Source organism: Schistocerca gregaria, chromosome 5 (genome assembly GCF_023897955.1).
Source record: "Schistocerca gregaria isolate iqSchGreg1 chromosome 5, iqSchGreg1.2, whole genome shotgun sequence".
In the NCBI taxonomy this organism is placed as follows: domain Eukaryota; kingdom Metazoa; phylum Arthropoda; class Insecta; order Orthoptera; family Acrididae; genus Schistocerca; species Schistocerca gregaria.
Genome location: NC_064924.1, coordinates 375,953,659 through 375,978,955, shown reverse-complemented (window position 1 = coordinate 375,978,955; position 25,297 = coordinate 375,953,659). Strand labels below are relative to the sequence as shown.

Here is a 25,297-nt window from a genome sequence, read left to right as displayed (position 1 = left end):
CAATCAACAATAGTGTGAATTGCGCAACCAGATGCGTTTGTCGCGCTGCGCGAGTGAGACAAGTATCAAACATAGCCAATAAATTTCATATTTCATCGGCCGTAAAGTTACTGCCTTTCGTGTGCATACGTGGTGCACATTTGATCGCAGCTTTTATGTTTTTACATTTTCTCTGTGATGCGTATCTTTAATTTTAGTAGATTTGCATTTATTTTATGTATTCATTTATGGCGAGTAGGTATACCAATAGACATTAGCATTGGTTTCTGCCTCAGTATCTTCTTTTAATTTTAGTAGTACAAAGTAAATAAATACTTAATTGTAATAGTGTGTTTTCATTGATAACATTTAAGGAAAGATAGAAAAGGGACTCTCATAGTGCAACTTCATGCACATGTGTTCCTCTCTTATTTACAGCAACTAATAATGTTATCGATTCTAAACGTAGAACAGTTTTAAGGAATAATGAAAGCAGTAGTCGAAATGGGAGTCGAAATTTTGAAGTAAGGCTGCTAGGGTAAGTGAAGCATATGTAATTTTTTATATTTATCATAGATGACGTTCAGAACGAAAATATCAATTTCCTAAAGCACTTAAATACTACTCTCAAAAATTTTCGACAGAACCGGCTATGAAGTTTCCCAAACGCGTATAACACTCAAAAGAAAGACTGATAACTTGACGAGCAGTTTAGCTCTGTGTCATGATGCCTTCCATGTAGAGAAGCGGGACTAGATTCCCAGGTGGGAAATATGTGATATGCATTTTTTAAACATAGCTCCTTCTTCTACAAGCATTTACGTGAAGAGCGAAATGCATAAAAACCGAAAAAACCAACGCTTGAGACTGGCAATTGCTGGATTGGTGGATCGAGTCTAGTTTCGATCATTTCTTTTTTTAGCATTTTTCCCTTCAGTTCGAATACCTTCGTCATATAAATATATGCTAATTAGCACATATTTAATTGTAAATCTTATGAAAAATGATTGTCTCCTTATTTGCAATTACACAACACACACAAAAATCCAGTTTTCACTGCAGATAAAAATCCCTAATCAGCGATCCTCCCTACATATAAGGTAGTTTTACAAAAAGAAAAACATTGCACATTAATTTTTTCCATCTTCATGTAACCTACGCTTCACGGCAATGCTCGTGGAAGATAATCCTTTGTTTAAAAATATACCACAACTGGGAATCGAAGGCCACCCATGAGGCGTTGGGCATCTTACCACAGAGCCAATCAGCCCATCAAAATAGTCAACTTGCTTTGCGTTGTTAAACAACTTAGAGAAATTTAAAAATAGATTTTGTAGGGAATTTTTCCGAGTTGCATCGAACTACTTCAGGAAACTGATATTTATTCTGAACTTCACGTACCATATATATAAAACTCCTATTACCGTGTGGTCTCTTCGTTGGTTTCCGACTTATGGTAAATAAAATGTTTGTTTCAGTTCAAGTCGTAAACTAGTTATGGCGTCAGCTAGTAAACAAAAAGGCCCTAAGAAGAGGAAAGTTACGAAGGAGTTAATAACTTTTCAAGACAAGCGTACTGTAAACAATTTTTTTGCGGAACATAAAAAAACCATATGTCTTATATGCAATGAATCTGTCTCGTTTCCAAATGAATATAACATCAAACAGCATTACAGGACTAAAGTACATGGGACAATTTCGACAATACCAGGTAAACGACTTAAAAAGGAAACGTTCTGGGCAAAAGCAAATATTTACAAGGGCGAATTCAGAGTCAACACGCAATGTGAAAGCGAAATCTGCAGTAGCTGCACTCGCAAAAACACAAAGCCATATTCAGATGGCAAAATGTTTAACGTATTCTTAGAGACTGTCGTTGAAACTGTGTGTCCAGAAAAGAAAAAGGATTTCTCAAAAATAAGCCTAACTAGTCAAACTATTACTGACATGTGGAAGACATTAGAAGACAAATTTAAGATAATTTAAAAGATACTGCGTCTGAATTTATATTTTATTCTCTAGGTTTGGATGAATGCACAGATATGGCGGCTACCATTCAAGTGGCGATTTGTCAGAGGTGTTGATGCCAATTTTAATAAAACAGAAGAATTAGCGGTGTTGTATCCACTTAAGGATACCACGAACTCAAGAAATTTTTTGGACGCAGTTATATCGACATTAAGGCGTTTTTCGTTAAAACTTAACAACCTTCGGTGCTCCAGCAATGGCTGGGAAAAACGACTGTTTAGTTTAGTTGATTGAAAACGAGATCTGCAAAGTGGGCAATACGTCGATGCTAAACTTTCATTATATTATCTATCAAGAGAATCTATGTGTCATGTCCCTCAAAATGGACGATGTCATGAGGGTAGTTATCAAAACTGTGAATTTTATTAAGTCGAAAGGACTGACTCACTGTCAGTTCCAAGAATTTATGAAGTCTTTGGATTCAGAGCATGGTAACATTTCGTATTATACGGAAGTAAGATGGCTAAAATATTGCGAAAATGTTGGAAAGAGTATTTGATTTGAAGCAAGAAATACAATCATTCTTTGAAAGTAAGTCAAAGAAACTTCTGGAATTGTAAGATAAAGAATGGCTTGCCCACTTTGCGTTCGAAATAAGCAGTCACCTAAATGACGTTAATACTCGACTCCAAGGAAAAGATAAGCTGATTAACACCATGCATGATCATATCGCCGCATTACAGATGAAACTTGGGCTTTGGAAACAACAGTTATGAGCAAAAAATTTCCTACACTGTCAAAGCAATGGGACGTTACACAGCCAGCAGCGATTAAATACGCTTCTTTGATATCTGACTTGAAATACGAACTCGGAAACCGATTTTTAGATTTTAAGAAACATCGTCTGCTTTTTTTCTGTATTCGCTACGCCATTCTCCGTAGACATGAGTTCACTGCAAACGGAATGCTGTGAAATGCAATGTGGCGCACAGTTAAAAGATAAATTTAATCAGGTTGGTATGGAATAGTTCTATAAAACATATTTGGACGAGAAGAAATATCCAGAGTTTTAAAACACGCTTTAAAAATGATTCCATTACTTGTAGACACTTACATGTATGAACAACTTTTTAGTTGGATGATTAACATCAAATCACAAATAGAACGCGAATTACTGATGATAACCTAGAAAACTGTTTGCGTGTGACATCAACATTGTCTCATTTAGTTCAGTCAAACAAAGCCAGATATCCAACTAAACTTTTATTTCATTAAATTGTATAATAAACGTTCTTCCCTCAGATTTGATTTAATTTCTTTAAAAAATAAATTAATATTTCTTCTAGTTAATGTGCTCCACGAAGATACCCCTCTCAAAAATTTGGCTCACCTGCCCCCTGATCTACAACGTTCAAAGCGACACCGGCTTGTGTTGAGGCTCAGTCTGCTTAAATGGAAAAGAAAGAAAAGAGAAAGATCACGTTTCTGATATGTGTGGGAATTGGATATAGTTCTAATCTCCTCCTCTCCTCTGTCTGCCCATCTCACCCTCCCCTATGTTTGCTCAACTGCTCCTCCATCCACTTCTCCCTGTCCATCTTCTCCTCCCCCCTCTCTCCATTTCCTCCTGCTCCCTCTCTCTGTCCATCTCCTGCTTTCCATTTTCTATTTCCTCCCACCCCTCTGTCCGTCTCCCCTCTCCCACTCTGTAACCTTCAGAATTGTTTATTGTTATTTTAAATTCAGATTCTGTAGTAGTAGTCTAATCATAAGCCGAAAAACCATAAATATAGCATTCCTGTTTGCTAACAAAGTTCCACTATTTTATATTTTATAGTTTCCCTACTATTAAATTTACATGAATTTATGTCCTACATACAATTAAAAATTGGTAAATAAAGCACACCCGTATGCATGTGAAACGTTTCAAAATTTCAAAACAAATGATCAAGAACTTTCGGAGAATAACGATATTGAACAAACCAACATTTACATTTTTGTAACGTTTCCGCTTTTATTCGGTATGTATTCCACATATAGCAAATGGCGTTCCGGTAGAAACACTTGAGTATTCGAAAGTAACATTGCGTCAAAATTTCAAAGCAGTCCATGAAGAACTTCCACAGGTTTGAGATTTTGAAGAAACGAACACCTACGTTTCTACTTGTATAGAAACGTAGATGTTCTTAATCGCAAATCTCAGAAAGTTTTTGACTGATTGCTTTGAAATTTTGACACAACATTCCACTGGTATACGGGCGTGTATCCACTTGTCTATTTTAAAAATATGCAATAAAAATCGGTGTAAATTTACGGGTTCTTTGTTACAAAAAACCTAAAACATTACATACACATATATTATACATCATGTATTAAGGAATTATATACCTAAAAACACGCCCGTATTAAATTTGAACGTTGTGTCAAAATTTCATGACACTCAATTAAGAACTTTCAGAGGTATAAGATTTTGAACAAACGAAAATTTACATTTTTGTTTATACAGATTTATCGATACATTTTTGTTTATTTCATCCATCGTTGAATCCTCACATGGTGTTGAAAAGAAGATAACAACCTAAATATATTATTGTATCATTTTTAACATAGTTTACGTAATAGCAGTGTAGCTACATATCACAATTGTAAAGGAAACGGTAATAAATGAATGAAAAATAATTTTGGAACCTTATGACTTTTCATACAGCGGAAGGTTACAGGAAACCAATATTTAGTTTTGGTTTTCATCGATTGAGGAAAAAACAAAGGTGTGACAAGCCATTGATTTCCATTTAGTTTTCTCCTAAACTGCTGTTATAACCACATCATTCCTTTAACACTTAATTACCCTGTATGCGTCATGACTTATTGGTGTTACTCATTTAGGTTTCAGTAAGAAACAGAAACGACTTGCTAACAATATAATTCGTAACTACTGTTTATGGAGTCTATTTTGAGCAAAATCTTTTTATTTGTTTGCATCAGGGAATTCTAAAAATCATAATGTAATAAAATTGATACTAAATTGTATAGAAAAATCTGTGAACAGATCAATATTTTGGTTAGCATATTCTTATATTTCCTTTTTGTCTCATCTTCCAGCAGCGTCATTATCTATCCAGTATTGATGACTTCTTTTGCATATCAACATCTTACACATCTACCATTTCTCCCATCGTCTCTTCCCATCTCCAGACGAACTGGTCACGGATGCTTCCAATTAGTCTTGCCATCTAATTCCTCTACTAACAGTTTTACGTAGAATTATTTCGTCTGTTGCATATAATTTCTTTTCATCGTGTATCCGATATAGTCATTAAATATGTAGCATTGTTCGATAGCAACAGACTTAAATGAATCTCATGTATTTCTAACGATTCTTTGATGGCGTTGAAATGCTTATTAATATTTTTGAGTACGTAGGTAGTGCCCTTCAATGGAGCTCCGTTGATTGGAGCAGATTTATTGCGCAATAAACACCTCAATTTATCAGCATTAAAATATCAGTGTATGCTGTAACGCATGAGAAGAGAAACTTACCTAGTACGAGGGAAACAAATAAGGAGAACAGAAATTGTTTTATTGACTAGCACTGCAGTTAATTAGTCGGAAAATAAATCGAGTTTTATAGGAACAGAGAGAATTATAGTTAAATAAAACAAACAAATGTATGTCCCTCATTCTTTATTGGCGAATGTACAGTAGAGCAAGGAACATGTTGTGAATGGAAGTGAGATCTGTAATGATTTTATTGCTAATGGAGTAACAAGTCAATGTGATTGGTTGTAGAGAAGCAACAAAGTTCGTGTTAATGGTACTGGCGGTGTCGTATAATAATCACTGCCATTATGCATTACAGTGCCGTGGCAGAATCTGCAGCAGAATTTAACTAGCTTCTCCTCCTGTAGCGTGCTGGTACATGGGAAATTTACCCAAAACTACAGTCATACTGATGCATGCTTACACTAGTTGTGAAAATCAAACAGTCTTCGATGTAGCAGAACGCCTCAACTTACACAGTAAGGTCCTACATTTGCACCGTAAGCTTTGTGCCGATATAAGTCATGCAACAGATCAGCAATGGACATTTTTTCTGCGTGAAAGGATATATGATCCGTCTTCGGCACAACGAAGGCAATGTAAGTTTCTACGTTGTTGCTGGATGTTAGTGACGATGTTGCTTTGTAAAGAAGAAACAGTGAGAACTTCCGTGGAGAGCGACGGTCTACGCGCTGGCCACCACCTTGTCCAAGCACAGCTGAACCTCGTTGAAGATCACGTCCGGGTCATTTTCAGCACTGATCTGAAACAAGAGCATCGAGAAAGACATATCAGAGCTTCAGAATCACCTGTCAACCCGTGGGCACAACTAGTATTTTATGCCGGTCTCCCACTGAAAAAAGGTACAGTTTCTGCTCACGAACTTAAACTTGCAATAGATCTACTGCAGCATCCACTGAAGCTACGGAGGTACCGTGCTGAAATGGTGAGGTTATGAAACGGCTGGAAACCTGAGAAGTTTGTATTCTAGTGAAGTCTTGAATGTAACTGAAATGGATACTGTACGGAGAAGAGGGAAAACAATATATTGTTTGTATACACGTATCAAGTACACTTCGGACATTGAAATTGAAACACCAGTAAGGATAAAACGACGATGAAATTTCAATTAATGTGCGCTTATAATATAATAGGAAGACTGCATGATTAAATTTGTGTATGTTTTGGTCGTATAGAGGGTGCGAAATTTAGTTCACACAGCTGGTACCTTTTGACAGAAACAATGACTCCCACCTGGCGAACATTGAGTGGAAAAGTCTTGCATATCAGACATCGATCATTCCAAGTCCAGCTGAGGTCCACGAAGAAGACAGGCTGCGGCGTGTACGTCAGTAGGGTAGACTTAAGCTCACTCGCTAGCTCTTGTCAGCAAACGAACTGCGTTTCTACGCTTCGTAATTGTGCATTTATGTACAAATGAGAATTACATCTTCTACTGCAATGCGCCATTATGGAGTTTTACTGATTACTAGTTCTAAGACGAAACACATTACTCTGGAGTAAGTCGGCCAGAGTGGCCGAACGGTTCTAGGCGCTTGGTCTGGAACCGCTCGACCGCTACGGTAGCAGGTTCGAATCCTGCCTCGGGCATGGATGTGTGTGATGTCCTTAGGTTAGTTAGATTTAAGTAGTTCTAAGCTCTAGGGGACTGGTGACCTCAGAAGTTAAGTCTCATAGTGCTCAGAGCCATTTAGCCATACTTTGGAGTAAGCTGTAATTAAAGATCTGTGCTTGACATAAGAGGCATAACGGCTTGTTTGTGCCATCAAGTTTCTTCTGCTTAACAGTTCTTATTTCATACAAGGAGTAGCGCCCCATGTAACAGATAATCATTTTGGTATAATTTTAATTTTATTGTACGCATTACAGTTGTAATAATTTAGTACAAGGGCTATTGACTACTAAACAGCAAGACTCCATAACAGAGCGTTCCAGGAGAAGATGCTATTCTCGTTTGTACATGAATGCCCAATTACGAGTTAACAGTTGTGGAAACACAGTACGTCTGTTGAGCTGAGAGGGCGAGCGAGCTCAGGTCTACTACCCTCGTGATGCGCCACGGCTTGTCTCTCTCGTGCGCTTCGAAGCCCTGCAAGCAACGTCATCTCCGTAACAGAGTTCATCAGTCATAGCGTAGTGGAGGGCGCGTGGTGGCGCGTGCGTCACTCGACAAGGATGCCAAATGTTTTCAATAGGTGGACAATTCTCTGATTGGGGTCAAGGTCAACACATTGTATCGAGCTGGGGCAGGACAGCATGGACAACATGTAGTACTTTTTCAAAGATAACATAACGAAGACCTCGGAGGCATCAGCCTTAACACGTCAGAAATGTAACTACTGTCCAAATTACAGCTCCTGTGAACCAGAGGTGAACGCAGCGGCGCCTTATACCATCACGCCATGTTCTGGGCCCCGTACGATATTGAGGAAAGCAATCTCCTCGGAGCCATGTCAAGCAGAAATATCCAGCTCAATGCTGTACGCAGTCCTGGGACGCGTTCGAAATGAGGACGTGATTCTGTTCCTGTGTCCAGTGGTCTACATCTACATCTACATCTACATCTACATCCGTACTCCGCAAGCCACCTGACGGTGTGTGGCGGAGGGTACCCTGAGTACCTCTATCGGTTCTCCCTTCTATTCCAGTCTCGTATTGTACGTGGAAAGAAGGATTGTCGGTATGCTTCTGTGTGGGCTCTAATCTCTCTGATTTTATCCTCATGGTCTCTTCGCGAGATATACGTAGGAGGGAGCAATATACTGCTTGACTCTTCGGTGAAGGTATGTTCTCGAAACTTCAACAAAAGCCCGTACCGAGCTACTGAGCGTCTCTCCTGCAGAGTCTTCCACTGGAGTTTATCTATCATCTCCGTAACGCTTTCGCAATTACTAAATGATCCTGTAACGAAGCGCGCTGCTCTCCGTTGGATCTTCTCTATCTCTTCTATCAACCCTACCTGGTGCGGATCCCACACTGCTGAGCAGTATTCAAGCATTGGGCGAACAAGCGTACTGTAACCTACTTCCTTTGTTGTCGGATTGCATTTCCTTAGGATTCTTCCAATGAATCTCAGTCTGGCATCTGCTTTACCGACGATCAACTTTATATGATCATTCCATTTTAAATCACTCCTAATGCGTACTCCCAGATAATTTATGGAATTAACTGCTTCCAGTTGCTGACCTGCTATTTTGTAGCTAAATGATAAGGGACCTATCTTTCTATGTATTCGCATCACATTACACTTCGCTACATTGAGATTCAATTGCCATTCCGTGCACCATGCGTCAATTCGCTGCAGATCCTCCTGCATTTCAGTACAATTTTCCATTGTTGCAACCTCTCGATACACCACAGCATCATCTGCAAAAAGCCTCAGTGAACTTCCGATGTCATCCACCAGGTCATTTATGTATATTGTGAATAGCAACGGTCCTATGACACTCCCCTGCGGCACACCTGAAATCACTCTTACTTCGGAAGACTTCTCTCCATTGAGAATGACGTGCTGCGTTCTGTTATCTAGGAACTCCTCAATCCAATCACACAATTGATCTGATAGTCCGTATGCTCTTACTTTGTTCATTAAACGACTATGGGGAACTGTGTCAAACGCCTTGCGGAAGTCAAGAAACACGGCATCTACCTGTGAACCCGTGTCTAAGGCCCTCTGAGTCTCGTGGACGAATAGCGCGAGCTGGGTTTCACACGATCGTCTTTTTCGAAACCTATGCTGATTCCTACAGAGTAGATTTCTAGTCTCCAGAAAAGACATTTGGGTGTACGATTTCCATTGTGTGTCTCTCTTTTGCCGCGTTAATGGAAGCCGTAACAATGGTACTTGTGCTGACAATGCGTGCTGCTCTACACTTGGTTAGGCTGTGCGTGTGGATACTTGTTTTCCTGGGAACAAGCCCATTTCCTGATTCAAGACGCGTGACGTGGCTGTATGGCCGACTGAACAATGTGTCTGCCTTTTTTTCTTATCCAGCATGGTGGTTCAAATGGCTCAAATGGCTCTGAGCACTATGGGACTTAACATCTATGGTCATCAGTCCTCTAGTACTTAAAACTACTTAAACACCCAGTCATCACGAGGCAGAGAAAATCCCTGACCCCGCCGGGAATCGAATCCGGGTACCCGGGCGCGGGAAGCGAGAACGCTACCGGACGACCACGAGCTGCAGACCAGCATGGTGGTTCAGTGTATTCGCAACTGTAATAAATAACTGAAAACAAATTACAGCACCTGTCGCTATTTTATTTTCTGATATCATGACCAGTTTCGGCCACCAACGCCACTTTATAGTGGTTATCAGCATACCGTCGTGCAGGTACGCGGATGCTGATAGGTCGTTTGGAAGGCCCACTGAACTGTACATTCATTAAAATGGGCGTTCTATTAAATGAAAATCCCCCCACCAGAACATTCATCTAAATACAGTGAGTTATGTAGAGTATTCTGAATTCATCCCAAAAACTCCTAACGTTTCTATCTCCCTAACTAAAACTGATAGCTTTGATTATAACTGACTCGTATACACTTGTTTTAAATAAAACTATGTGACAGAGAAAATAACGTTCTATTTAAAAAATTATTTCTCGTTGCTTTCTCTGGAAAGTGCGAGGGGCGTTCAAAAAATATTGTAATACATTTTCTTCTCGGCCAATTTCGGTTGAAAAAATGCTGACTTTGTTGTTCCCGCTTCAGTCCCCATAGCTTCTTGAAATTACGATAGGTGGCGGCGCTATACGTAGCCTTCAAAATGGCATATGTAACGGAGATACGTTCTAAGCAGAGAGCGGTCACTGAGTTTCCTTTGGCGGAAAATCATAGCATCGCAGATATTCATAGGCGTTTGCAGAACGTCTACGGAGACCTGGCAGTGAACGAGGGCACTGTGAGTCGCTGGGCGAGGCGTCTGTCATAACCGCAACGATATCGTGCAAATCTGTCCGATCTCACGCGTTCCGGCCTACTGTACACAGCTGTGACTCCTGTGATGTTGGAACGTGCGGACACTCTCATTCGAGGTGATCTACAGATTACAGTAAAACACCCCGTTGCAGAGCTGAACGTCTCTGTTTGTAGTGCTGACACACATGCCCACCAGTTTGGGGTACTCAAAGGGGCGCGCTCGCTGGGTTCTTCGCCGCCTAATAGTAGACCACAAAGAGCAACGATGGACCGTGTGTGCGGATTTGCTGGCGCATTACGAGGCTGGTTGTGACATGTTTTTGTCGAACATCGTCACAGGTGAAGAAAAATGGGTTCATTCATCACTTCGAACAGAATAACGGCCTTACCAGCTCTCCTCTGAAGAAAAAGTTCAAAGCCGAATTCTCAACCGTTAGGGTTATGGCGACGGTCTTCTAGGACTCTGAAGTGGTTATCCCATTTGATGTCCTCCCTCATGGTGCACCGATCAATTCTGAAATGTACTGTGCTACCCTCAGGAAATAGAAGAAACGACTATAGCGATTTCATCTCCAAAAAAAGACAAAAAAATTACGTTTGGCCCAAAGGATGCACCCCAATTTAGGCAATACGTTGGTGATAGGGAAGTTGCTGATGTAGCCTGACGCAGGCTCCGACGTCGACCAGTAGAGTACTACCATGCGGGCATACAGGCTATCCCTGTACTGTCGCCGAAAACTGTGGCACTGAACGGAGAGTATGCTGAACAACAAGGTTTTGTTGCCAAAAAATGATGAAAGTGATGTAAAAAAATTCAAAGCTTCATATTTTGACCCTCATGGGCCAGTCGCGGCCGACCGACCACCGCATCATCCTCTGCCAATGGCGCAATTGGATGCGGTGTAGAGGGACGTGGGGTCTGCATACCACTCTCCCGGTTGTTGTCGACTTTCTTGATCTTGGAGCCGCTACTTCGCTTTCAAGTACCTCCTCAATTGGCATCGCAAGGCTGAGTGTACCGCGCTCCAGCCCTCCTAGCAAGGAAAAATCTCTGGCAGTATTCGAAATCGAACTGGGGTCCTCCACAAAGCAGACTGACACACCGACTACTGAGGAAAGCTGAAGCGCTGTACCAAATTTTATTATTCCCAGGTGAGCATAAAGCTCCAGATTTGGATCAGGAGATGCGGAAATTACTTTGCCTATCTGCGCAGACCTCAGTCTTTAGCTATACGTTAAGCGCACGCGACGTTACACAAACACTTCAGTGCATGTAGGAACACAATTACTGGAGGTTCAAATAATGGGGTGTAATCGCGGCACATGATAGAAATCGTGGGGCCGTGAACGACATCGTCGTGAAGCAGGGTGCCCGTCAGGCTGATGTTGGCATACACGCAATGAGGAAATGGAAGTAAGATGTCCCTTCTGACGTAGGCTACCTTTCTTTAAGGGTAAACGGCCTCCAAGGCTACTTACTGGTCCTCGTAACGTTCTGTGGGTGACTATTGGCGCTGAATTTCGTTCGAAGGTGACAACTGCAGATCAGGGCATTGAAACTTCCTCGTAGCCTTCAGTGATGAGCTATTTTAACAACCCATTGGGCCTAATGTTGTACTGTGAAGGACGCGGAACAGACTATGCATAACTAAAATCCCTTAGGAGCCGAAATAGAGTCACTTTTGCGGTGGTGTACGCACGGTCTACAAGAGACGAGAGAGGTAGTTTGAACGCTGCACCGCAACACATCGAGGCGACTACCTGCAAAGCCTGGCTGTTAGCGTTCTGGTGTGACATCAGGGGGCAAGAGACAGCAAGCTGACTCGCTACATAAGGTGCAGTCAAATCAAAACTAGACAGATGTGAAAAAATAAATAAACTGTATGTTATTTCAAAAGTAATCGTCATAACTGTTACTACATTTATCCCGCTATGCAACAGGATGACCAGTGCCTTCATGCAAAAACGTTTGTGTTTACGTGCAGAAACATGATAGTACGGAATTTTGCACCTCTTCATCCGTAGCAAAACGATGGCTGCGAATTTCCTTCTCCAGAGCTCCAAAAACGTGGAAATCGCACGGGAAGATGGTTCAAATGGCTCTGAGCACTATGGGACTCAACTGCTGTGGTCATCAGTCCCCTAGAACTTAGAACTACTTAAACCTAACTAACCTAAGGACATCACACACATCCATGCCCGAGGCAGGATTCAAACCTGCGACCGTAGCAGGCTCACGGTTCCGGACTGCGCGCCTAGAACCGCGAGACCACCGCGGCCGGCGCACGGTAAGAGATCTGGACTGTATGGAGGATGTGTAAGGGCTTCGCCGTGAAAATCTGTGGTATTTTCTATTTGTGATAAGTTTCTATGGGACCAAGTAGTGAAACGTCTGCAGCGTAGTCGACACAATAGGCACGCCATCACCGGGAAAGCCACGACGACCTTTCCTTCAACTGCAAGTGGCTTCTGCTCATTGACTTAATGGAATACGACACCACAATAAACGCACTGTGGTACGTGAACACTTTGCAGGAATTGAAGCGCGGCATTAAGTCCAATCGCCCAGGAATGTGACGGACGGCTTCACTCTGTTGCAGGATAATGCTCGCTCACATGTTGACGGGGTTGTTTGTACTACGGTGCAGAAGCTACGCTGGGAAGCCATGCACTCCACATATCTCCCTATGTGATTACCATATCTTTGGAGTCCTGAAGAAAGACGTTCATGGCACGCCTGGCAACAATGATGTTTGCCTAGGCTACCGCAAACATTTATCCTGAAGGCATTGACCTTCTTGTGGCGAAAACGTATTAACATTTATGCCAATTAATTTTAAAGTAATTAACTAATATCTTTTGGTGGTTGTTTACATTGTCCCTGTGGAACTATTCTGTGCGCTTCTTAAAAGTTACAGCTGGCTGGTTGGTGTTTCGGAGTAAGCGCTACCTTTCCACCTATGGGTACCGGAGCTCTGAAATTCTGGGTAGCTGTTGGTGACTCCGGGTCGAAGCTCGAGAAGTGGGTTTTGTACGAACTGTCGCCTTCCACCTTTCGCCTTGGCTTCTCCAATTTAAGTTTTCCTTCTGCCTTCGAGTGACCTGGCGTCATTCCTCGCTAATTAATTCTGGCGCTAATTTTATTTACTTGGGTATTTATTATATTTACTAACGTTGTCTCAAGAGCAACATACAATTGTGAAAGGTTGTTGTTGTGCTACGCTTAGTAAGACTTTTGCCCTGACTAATTGTGTTACTGGGCCTTGGAGCTGAAGTTTTAAACCTTAGTGATTATTGCATTATTATTGCATTATTGTGCTGAACTAGGAGGATATTGTAGAGTAGCTTGTATTGCGTAGCTTTTGTATTTTATATTAAGTAGGCTGCACGCAAATGGGTTGCTGTTTCGTTTCGGTAAAAGTAAACGCAAGGTTCCAAATGATTGGAAAAGAGCACAGGTGGTTCCAGTTTTCAAGAATGGTCGTCGAGCAGATGCGCAAAACTATAGGCCTATATCTCTGACATCGATCTGTTGTAGAATTTTAGAACATGTTTTTTGCTCCAGTATCGTGTCATTTCTGCAAACCCAGAATCTACTCTGTAGGAATCAACATGAATTCCGAAAACAGCGATCGTGTGAGACCCAACTCGATTTATTTGTTCATGAGACCCAGAAAATATTAGATACAGGCTTCCAGGTAGATGCCATTTTCCTTGCCTTCCGGAAGGCGTGCGATACAGTTCTGCACTGTCGGCTGATAAAAGAGCCTACGGAATATCAGACCAGCTGTGTGGATGGATTAAAGAGTTTTTAGCAAACAGAACACAGCATGTTGTTCTCAATGGAGAGACGTCTACAGACGTTAAAGTAACCTGTGGCGTGCCACAGGGGAGTGTTGTGGGACCATTTCTTTTCACAATATATATAAATGACCTAGTAGATAGTGTCGGAAGTTCCATGCGGCTTTTGCAGATGATGATGTAGTATAGATAGAAGTTGCAGCATTAGAAAATTTAAGCGAAATGCAGGAAGATCTGCAGCGGATAGGCACTTGGTGCAGGGAGTGGCAACTGACCCTTAAGATAGACAAATTTAATATATTGCGAATACATAGAAAGAAGGATCCTTTATTGTATGATTATATGATAGCGAAACAAACACTGGTAGCAGTTACTTCTGTAAAATATCTGGGAGTATGCGTACGGAAAGATTTGAAGTGGAATGATCATATAAAATTAATTGTTGGTAAGGCGGGTACTAGGTTGAGACTCATTGGGAGAGTCCTTAGAAAATGTAGTCCAACAACAAAGGAGGTGGCTTAACAAAACACTCGTTGGACCTATACTTGAGTATTGCTCATCAGTGTGGAATCCGTTCCAGGTCGGGTTGACGGAGGAGATAGAGAAGATCCAAAGAAGAGCGGCACGTTTCGTCACAGGGCTATTTGGTAGGCGTGATAGCGTTACGGAGATGTTAAGCAAACGCAAGTGGCAGAGGCGCTCTGCATCGCGGTGTAGCTTGCTGTCCAGGTTTCGAGAGAGTGCGTTTCTGGATGAGGTATCAAATGTATTGCTTCCCCCTACTTATACCTCCCGTGGAGATCACGAATGTAAAATTAGAGAAATTCGAGCGCGCACCGGCAGTCTTCTTTCCGCGAATCATACGCGACTGGAACAGGAAAGGGGGGTATTGACAGTGGCACGTAAAGTGCCCTCCGCCACACACCGTTGGGCGGCTTGCGGAGTGTAAATGTAGATGTGAAATGGTTTTTCTTAAATTATATAGACAGATTGATAAGTTGGCCATTAAAGAGAAAGCTGCAAGTCGTACAGTGATATCTAATAATTTCCGTCCTATCGGTGCAGTTTTCTTGTCTTACAAGTAGCAGTAAACGCACGTCGACCAACCGAAGCCGTTCCACCCCACGGTGAGGTGATTGTTCTTCCATTACACTTAATGATCAATAATTTAAAAAAAGGACATTGGGGCCGAGATACAATCTACTGATGCTGAATCGATAAGTAACTACTAAATGTGACCCAGGACATTTACTGAAGCATGATGCAAGATACAAAATTACATTCCCAACAATAACAAGACTGTCTGCTCCACATAACCGGTTGAAAATAAATTCGGCGTTGCTACATCGGCAGTCTGAGAATAAATGCACTACAACACGCGTAGCTGAAATGTAGCTGAAGTCTTTGCAAGTACGTGCTCGGATAACTTCGACCACGAGCACTGTCCTAGGGGAATTTGTTTCGTTTTGAAACCTTTATTATTGTTTAACAGATAAAATTTTTCAGGTACTTAAAAAGTTTGGCGAAGGAAAGTGAACGTAATGTCGAGAAATTACGGTATTGAAATCTATGGGTAAAAATGCTTTTGGAAAGATAAAAGGTCTGTGTCAGCAATAAGACATCCAGTAGAACTAAGGAATTGATTCGCAAGATGTTTTACATGGTGTGCATCATTACGTAACAGTAAAAATCTGACAGTCGAAAAGAAATAAGAAAACTATTTAGAATGTAGTTTTGGAAATTGATGTTTAAATGCACAGAAGTCAAAACATAGCTGAAAAAAGATTAGCGCAAATAGTAAGAACATGGGAAAGATATAGGCCACACTGAGAAGAAACTGCTTGGAATGAAGATTCATTGAAGGAAAGACTGAAGAAAAGATATGGAGAGGAAGACGGGTTTGAATGCTGGATTAGATGAAAAATAGATGAAGTTAAGTACCACTAGATTAAGGAAAACACACGGGACAGAGGAAAGTGCAGAGCGACCAAAGAAGAGGAAGAATTAATTTTCGTTAGCGATCGTTTGAAAACGAGATACTTAAGTAATTAACATTTTGAGATTGTCAGGTACACGTATATTAAGATATGGGCTTGAAAAACGAACAGCATGTCTCGGTCGAGCGGATTCGGAGATTTCCCGTATTGGGCCACCAAAATACTCTTCGGTCAACCCTGTGGCATATACATGTACCGGTAGCTTTTCTAGCGGAAATAACAGATGTCCCCTAGGAAGGGGGGTGGAACAGAGAGATATTTTCATTCGCCTAACTGCGCGCCATGGCTGTGCCATCTGAGGCGGGAACATTACGGTCACTGCGCTGGTATACGGGTACTTGCCCAGCGCCAAAACACGCCTGCTTTCAGTTCAGTTGGCCACGCTTAGCACACAGTTTGACGTCACCTAGATCCGGGGTCTAGGGGATGTGGCCAGCTGTTGAGGGCACACCTAACGCTCAAGCTCACATGTCCATAAAAAAAAAAATGGTTCAAATGGCTCTGAGCACTATGGGACTCAACTTCTGAGGCCATAAGTCCCCTAGAACTTAGAACGACTTAAACGTAACTAACCTAACGAAATCACACACGTCCATGCCCGAGGCAGGATTCGAACCTGCGACCGTAGCGGTCTCGCGGTTCCAGACTGCAGCGCCTAAAACCGCACGGCCACTCCGGCCGGCCCACATGTCTAAAACATGCCGCGAGGAGTCGCTCCTTCTTTTGGACAAAAGAGCGGTGGGCGTTGGCACCTGCTGGGGAGATGATTACTTCATTTACTCATCACTGATCAAACAGTCCACACATACACATACACATACACACACACACACACACACACACACACACACACACACACACACACACACACAAGCACGCGCGCGTGCGTTTCGTGGTAATCGTGCAGGATCTTCAGGAGCTACATCAGAAGTTACAGACATTTTCATCTTTAGGTGTCCGTGTTTGTTTCAACAAGTGTTTTGAAACGATTCTACATTGAGAAAAACAGCTATCTTCTTTTTTCATCCATACATGTTTCAGTGAAGTTTCTCTAACTTTGTCTCTTTATTTTTCTCCTGAATAACAACTAAAACGCTACACAGTAATATACCTGCATACAGCTTTGGGATTATGGTCATTTTGCTCAAAACACTTTAACAAAACATATAGCTTAATAGCACGTTCTATAGCGGCATTTCTCGATAGTAAATTCCTTTACATGTAGATGAAAAATTTGGTTCTAAAGTACATTATTGGAATATGGGTTGTTTTGTGCTAATTTAGTATTACTTAGTAGCGGTAAATAATATCAACAAGCTGCAAAATTAACCACCACACCAGCAGCTTCATTTGACAGTGTTGGCGACAAATTTCTGGAAACAGTAACTACCGTAACATAGTTAGGACTTACTATCCGGAGCTACGTTAAGTGGGATGATCACATAAAATACACTCCTGGAAATGGAAAAAAGAACATATTGACACCGGTGTGTCAGACCCACCATACTTGCTCCGGACACTGCGAGAGGGCTGTACAAGCAATGATCACACGCACGGCACAGCGGACACACCAGGAACCGCGGTGTTGGCCGTCGAATGGCGCTAGCTGCGCAGCATTTGTGCACCGCCGCCGTCAGTGTCAGCCAGTTTGCCGTGGCATACGGAGCTCCATCGCAGTCTTTAACACTGGTAGCATGCCGCGACAGCGTGGACGTGTACCGTATGTGCAGTTGACGGACTTTGAGTGAGGGTGTATAGTGGGCATGCGGGAGGCCGGGTGGACGATCCGCCGAATTGCTCAACACGTGGGGCGTGAGGTCTCCGCAGTACATCGATGTTGTCGCCAGTGGTCGGCGGAAGGTGCACGTGCCCGTCGACCTGTGACCGGACCGCAGCGACGCACAGATGCACGCCAAGACCGTAGGATCCTACGCAGTGCCGTAGGGGACCGCACCGCCACTTCCCAGCAAATTAGGGACACTGTTGCTCCTGGGGTATCGGCGAGGACCATTCGCAATCATCTCCATGAAGCTGGGCTACGGTCCCGCACACCGTTAGGCCGTCTTCCGCTCACGCCCCAACATCGTGCAGCCCGCCTGCAGTGGTGTCGCGACAGGCGTGAATGGAGGGACGAATGGAGACGTGTCGTCTTCAGCGATGAGAGTCGCTTCTGCCTTGGTGCCAATGATGGTCGTATGCGTGTTTGGTGCCGTGCAGGTGAGCGCCACAATCAGGACTGCATACGACCGAGGCACACAGGGCCAACACCCGGCATCACGGTGTGGGGAGCGATCTCCTACACTGGCCGTACACCTCTGGTGATCGTCGAGGAGACACTGAATAGTGCACGGTACATCCAAACCGTCATCGAACCCATCGTTCTACCATTCCTAGACCGGCAAGGGAACTTGCTGTTCCAACAGGACAATGCACGTCCGCATGTATCCCGTGCCACCCAACGTGCTCTAGAAGGTGTAAGTCAACTACCCTGGCCAGCAAGATCTCCGGATCTGTCCCCCATTGAGCATGTTTGGGACTGGATGAAGCGTCGTCTCACGCGGTCTACACGTCCAGCACGAACGCTGGTCCAACTGAGGCGCCAGGTGGAAATGGCATGGCAAGCCGTTCCACAGGACTACATCCAGCATCTCTACGATCGTCTCCATGGGAGAATAGCAGCCTGCATTGCTGCGAAAGGTGGATATACACTGTACTAGTGCCGACATTGTGCATGCTCTGTTGCCTGTGTCTATGTGCCTGTGGTTCTGTCAGTGTGATCATGTGATGTATCTGACCCCAGGAATGTGTCAATAAAGTTTCCCCTTCCTGGGACAATGAATTCACGGTATTCTTATTTCAATTTCCAGGAGTGTATATAGTAGGAAAAGTAGGTACTAGACTGAGATTATAGAATCTTACAAAATAATTCTTCGCTAAACAAGTGGCTTACAATACATTAATTTCAACGATTCTTGACTATTTCTGGTAAGTATGGTACCCTACCCAAGTTGAATTAAAAGCGGAGATGGACAAGATCCAACAAAGAGCAGCGCATTTTGTCACGGGAACGTTCAGACGGCGCAAGAGCGTTACGGAGACACTCAACAAACTCTAGTGGCAGACGCTACAAGAGAGGCGTTGTGCATCGCAGAGGTTTGCAATCGAAATTCCGAGAGGCTTAGTTTCAGGAAGAGTCGGAAAACATTTAATCATCTCCCACATATATCTGGTGAGATGACCACAACGCGCAAACGAGAAATTAGAGCTAATACGGATATAGATCGCCGGCCGATGTGGCCGAGCGGTTCTAGGCGCTTCAGTCCGGAACCGCGCAACTGCTACGGTCGCAGGTTCGAATCCTGCCTCGGGTATGGATGTGTGTGATGTCCTTAGGTTAGTTAGGTTTAAGTAGTTCTAAGTTCTAGGGGACTGATGACCTCAGATGTTAAGTCCCATAGTGCTCAGAGCCATTTGAACCATTTGAACGGAGATAGATCGACAATCGTTCTTCCGGAGCGCCATTCTCGAATGGAACGGGGAAAGGGGCATCAGATAGCACCACCCTCCGCTGCACACCGTCAGGTGCATTGTGGAGTACAGGTGTAGATAAAATATAGAGCAATGGACTGTATAGAAAAGAAGAAGGAAATTATATAAGTCATGATGGGCTTATAAAGCAGAGGCTACGTGAAAGGAAAGAGGAGACGAGAAAGAAAGAGATTTGAAATCGCAAACAATGGCCATGCACACAGCAGGACCAGAGACATGGGGCGAAAAAATAATAGCAGGAAACTGATGACGATAATGCAGACTGTAGATAAATCATTACTTAGTTGCAGACGACAAACTGTGGCAAAATATCAGATGTACTGCACATGACAGACAGCTAGCTACAAGAACAACTGTAGGAGCTGTTAAGAAAAATAGAGGAAACTCACTGATGATGTATGGGTGGAAAATGAAGAAGGTTGTGTTTACTGAGGGCAGATAACTTTCAACACATGTATTTTTGCGCCGTCATTCGGTAGCGGTAACTGGTGCCACCACCCCTGGGTTCACTCACCGTCCGGCACTTGTCGGCGTAGTGTTCGACGACGGGCTTGCTGTGCGTGAGGAACGTCTGCAGGCGCTTCTTGATGGTCTCCTCGTTGTCGTCGACGCGACCCGACGTCTGGGCGCGGTGCAGCAGCCGCTTCGTCATCGTCTCGGGGCTCGCGTCGAAGTTCAGCACCAGCGTGCAGGGGCTGATCTGCACACATCGTGACACGCGGTCATTCGTTGTTCCTGCTAATGGCCAACAGTGTGATGCATGCGCATTTGTTTATTGGCATATTCCAGGGGGCTGAGACATGCGAACTTATTTATTTTAACAACCTGCTCTAGTTAGTGCAGAAATAAACAAGTCATCAGTGTGTCAAGAGGCGGTGTTTATTAAAGCACTTCATAATTTTGAAAATTCTTACAAATCTATTCATGAGACTTGCAGATCTAGATTAGGCGTAGTTTTGTAGTACACTAGTACCGAATCTTACCACTGCAAGCGAAGGCGACAGTTGCAGCGTAATTTGTAAGAAAGCAGATCAACTTTTGACTCACACAATATACTAGTCGCGAATAACAAGCTCTAGCGACAGTCGTAGTAAAGATGGCTACCTTCAGTGACCCAGGGGAAGCTCGCTGAGTGTTTTGGTTTGATGAACCAGTCTCCGACGATTATACAGCATAATTTTCGTACCGATTACGGTAAGGATCCTCCAGGTAGGCATACTATTTATGAGTGACATAAGCGTTTTATTGACAATGCGTGCTCAGTAAAAAAAAATCCTGAGGTGTGCGTGAGTTCGACAACGTCTTAGGGGAAGAAGGGCAAAGCTTTGTTAACTGTCAAAGAATCGACGCGGCGCGCTTCTAGCAAGATGGTGTCCCACATATGACCAATGTGTGTTAAGAAGACGTTGTCATCTCAAAGCGAACAAATTAACAACGGTGCAAGAAGTGAAAGACATTGAAATGGTTACTTTTGCGTGGAAGTGTTACCTCGATTGAGTAAGAGCCCTGCGGGATTAGCCGAGCGGTCTTAGGCTCTGCAGTCATGGACTGTGCGGCTGGTCCCGGCGGAGGTTCGAGTTCTCCTTCGGGCATGTGTGTGTGTTTGTCCTTAGGGTAATTTAGGTTAAGTAGTGTGTAAGCTTAGGGACTGATGACCTTAACAGTTAAGTCCCATAATATTTCACACACGTTTTTGAGTAAAGAAGATTTTATTGGAAACATTAGCTTCAGAAATGGGTCGACTTTTCACTTAAATGGTAAGCTAATAAATACGACTTTGGGATATAGAAGGTAAAAATCCACGAAGAACCTTGGAACATGGTCGTGACAGCCCAAAAGTTAACGCCTTTGCGTAATGACCAAGGAGAAATTTAAGGTCCTTTCTTTTACCAAGATGAAACTGGAGAACTTTTTTATTTCGCTGACTGAGAACGTTATCCAAGAACATATCGTAAACATCATACAAAATGACGCGCTCACGCACAACCTCGTCGACGTTCGGGAATTCCTCAGCAACCGCTTTCCATGTAAATGGACTGAATGAGTTACGCTGATTCCATGGCCCCGCGTAGGCAAGACCTGTCACCTCTTAGATTTTTTTTTCCTATCAGCATTCATCAAGCATACCGTGTTTGTACCATCCCTGCCGGTTTGGCTACCAGATCTCAGAGCAAGAGTCTATGCCGCAGTCGAACAACATGCCTGACACGTTACAGCGATTTTCGTAATAAATCGACTTCAAATGAGATTTTGCCACATAAACAATGTAGTCGCATTCAACACAATCAGCTACAAGCTAGAAAACTTGATGTACAATACGAAAAAATGACACAAAAGCCAGGTCTGTAAGCGGTATGAATAAATCTATACGAAATTTTAAAATTGTAAATCCTTTTAGAAACATCAGTTTTCCGGGTGACATCTATGTGCTGAAAGCAAATGAAACTTGATAAAAACTCAAGTAAATAGTTATTGAAGAAAGCAACAAGAAAAATTGTAAACGAATGGATTCTGAATTATTCCTTCAGAAACATACATGTGAACATAAACAGATACGTAACCATGGACACTGTGCCGCGGTAGAATAGCATGGTATGGACAAGGTAGATTAGAAGACACAATGAATTACCGATATCGTCTGCTAGTGGGCATTGTTATAACACAATGGGGAAATTTGAAAATTTGTACCAGATCGGTATTCGAACCCGAGCCGTCTGCTTACTAGGAAACTGCTGTGACCACTGCGTCACCCGGACACAATGGCAGTCACAAATCCACGGACTACCCTAGTACGCCTCCCGTTAGACCCAAATTCTCAGCTTATCCACACACTACTTATGTAGTGCCGCTTGCCCATTACCGTCATTACTTGCGGCAATTCACTGATTCCCGTAAGAGTTCGAACTTGGTTTGTGCATTCGCACTGAAGAGATCATTGGTCGTCTTTGCCTTAATTATATACAGAGTAGTCCAATGATCGTGACCTGGCCAAATATCTCACGATATAAGCGTCAAACGAAAAAACTACAAACAACTAAACTTGTCTAGCTTGAAGGAGGAAACCTGATGGAGCTACGGTTGGCCCGCTAGATGGCGCTGCCATAGGTCAAACGGATATCAACTTCGTTTTTTTAAAAATAGGAACCCCCATTTTTTATTACATATTGGTGTAGTGCGTAAAGCAATATGAATGTTTTAGTTGGAGCACTTTTTCGCTTTGTGATAGATGGCGCTGTCATAGTCACAAACATATGGCTCACAGTTTTAGACGGACAGTTGGTAACAGGAAGGTTTTTTTAAATTAAAATACAGAACGTAGGTACTTTGAACATTTTATTTAGGTTGTTCCAATGTGATACATGTACCTTTGTGAACTTATCATTTCTGAGAACGCATGCTGTTACAGCGTGATTACCTGTTGATACCACATTAACTCAATAAATGGTCAAAATGATGTCCGTCAACCTCATTGCATTTGGCAATATGTGTAACGACATTCCTCTCAACAGCGAGTAGTTCACCTTCCGTGTTGTTCGCACATGCATCGATAATGCGCTGACGCTTGTCAGGCGTTGTCGATGGATCACAATAGCAAATATCCTTCAACTTTCCCCGCAGAAAGAAATCCTGCGACGTCAGATCCGGTGAACGTGCGCGCCATGGTATGGTGCTTCGACGACCAACCCACCTGTCATGAAATATGCTATTCAATACCGCTTCAACCGCACGACAGCAATGTGCCGGAGATCTATCATGTTGGCAATGCATTACCATTCTGTCATGCAGTCAAACATCTTGTAGTAACATCGGTAGAACATTACGTAGGAAATCAGCACACATTACACCATTTAGATTGCCATCGATAAAATGGAGGCCAATTATCCTTCCTCCCATAATGCCGCACCATACATTAATCCGCCAAGGTCGCTGATGTTCCACTTGTCGCAGCCATCGTGGATTTTCCGTTGCCCAGTAGTGGATATTATGCCGTTTTACGTTACCGTTGTTGGTGAATGACGCTTCGTCGCTAAATAGAACACGTGCAAAAATCAGTCATCGTCCCGTAAGTTCTCTTGTGCCCAGTGGCAGAGCTGTACACGACGTTCAAAGTCGTCGCCATGCAATTCCTGGTGCGTAGAAATATGGTACGGGTGCAATCGATGTTGATGTAGCATTCTCAACACTGATGTTTTTGAGATTCCCGATTCTCGTGCAATTTGTCTGCTACTGATGTGCGGATTAGCCGCGACAGCAGCTAAAACGCCTACTTGGACACCATCATTTGTTACAGGTCGTGGTTGTCGTTTCACATGTGGCTGAACACTTCCTGTTTCCTAAAATAACGTAACTATCCGGCGAGCGGTCCGGACACTTGGATGATGTCGTCGAGGTTACCGAGCAGCATATATAGCACACGCCCGTTGAACATTTTGATCGCAATAGCCATACATCAACACGGTATCGATCTTATCCGCAATTGGTAAATGTTCCTTTTAAACACGGGTAATGTATCACGAAGCAAATACCGTCCGCACTGGCGGAATGTTACGTGATACCACGTACTTATACTTTTGTGACTATTACAGCGCCATCTATCACAAAGCGAAAAAAGTGGTCCAACTAAAACATTCATATTTCTTAACGTACTACACGAATATATAATAAAAAATGGGGACTCCTATTTAAGAAAAAAACGCAGTTGATATACGTTTGACCTATGGCAGCGCCTTCTAGCTGGCCAACCATAGCGCTATCTGGTTTCCCCCTTCAAGCTAGACGAGTTTCGTTCTTTGTAGTTTTTTCGTTTGATTCTTATTTCGTGAGATATTTGGCCCCGTCAGTATCAATGGACTACCCAGTATATGTGGTGTCTGTTCTATCTGACATGTCTCTTACATTTTCTTATATTAAGTTAACATGGGTTTTTTAAATCTTGTTTTCGTTAATCGATTTCGCAGTATCACTTCTAGTCGATCATGGAAACCACGGGTGGGCACGAGAGCTACTCGGATGGTTGCCTGCGGTCACCGTGAGCCGCAAGGGCAACGCTGAGCAGCTGTGGAGGGCACTAAGTGCGGGTAGCAGAGCTGAGCGATGTGGCTGGCCGCTTGTGTATGCACGTTGCACGGGGGCAACCGTACCCCTGTGAGAGCGCTTCGCGGACACAGCTGAGTATGGACAAGCTAACTTACGTAGTTCAGTAGGAACGCACATGCGTCCGAGGTCGTTTCACACGTATGTGGCGTCGGTGAAGTCGGCACCGGTACACGGTTATCGGGAGGCCAGTCATATGTGGCACGACATGCGTGTGTGGGACGTAAGTGTAAAACGTGCTTACCCGAAATTTATGTATTCTGTGCCATGCAACGGCTGCCCATGTACGGATGAAACACAGTTTCGAACTATTTTAACACATTCTGATTTCATGGCCACAAACACGATACAGACATAAAGGATTAAGAAATGAACACATTTGTATCGTAAATGTTACGTTATATTTACACAGACGTGAGTAGTTCAG

General features: G+C 43.1%; 1 protein-coding gene across 3 annotated transcripts in view; it reads right to left on the bottom strand.

The window, feature by feature from the left end:
• Positions 1-5,614: 5,614 nt before the first annotated feature.
• Positions 5,615-25,297, bottom strand: part of LOC126272537 (adenylate kinase isoenzyme 1) — a 99,120-nt gene continuing 79,437 nt past the window's right edge. For all 3 annotated transcript variants that reach the window (XM_049975456.1, XM_049975454.1, XM_049975455.1), the window contains 2 exons: positions 20,291-20,476; positions 5,615-6,250 (listed from right to left, as the gene is read on the bottom strand). In XM_049975456.1, the coding sequence (XP_049831413.1) occupies positions 6,173-6,250; positions 20,291-20,476 (264 nt within the window). In that variant the 3' untranslated portion in view covers positions 5,615-6,172. The remainder of the gene's footprint in view (positions 6,251-20,290; positions 20,477-25,297) is intronic.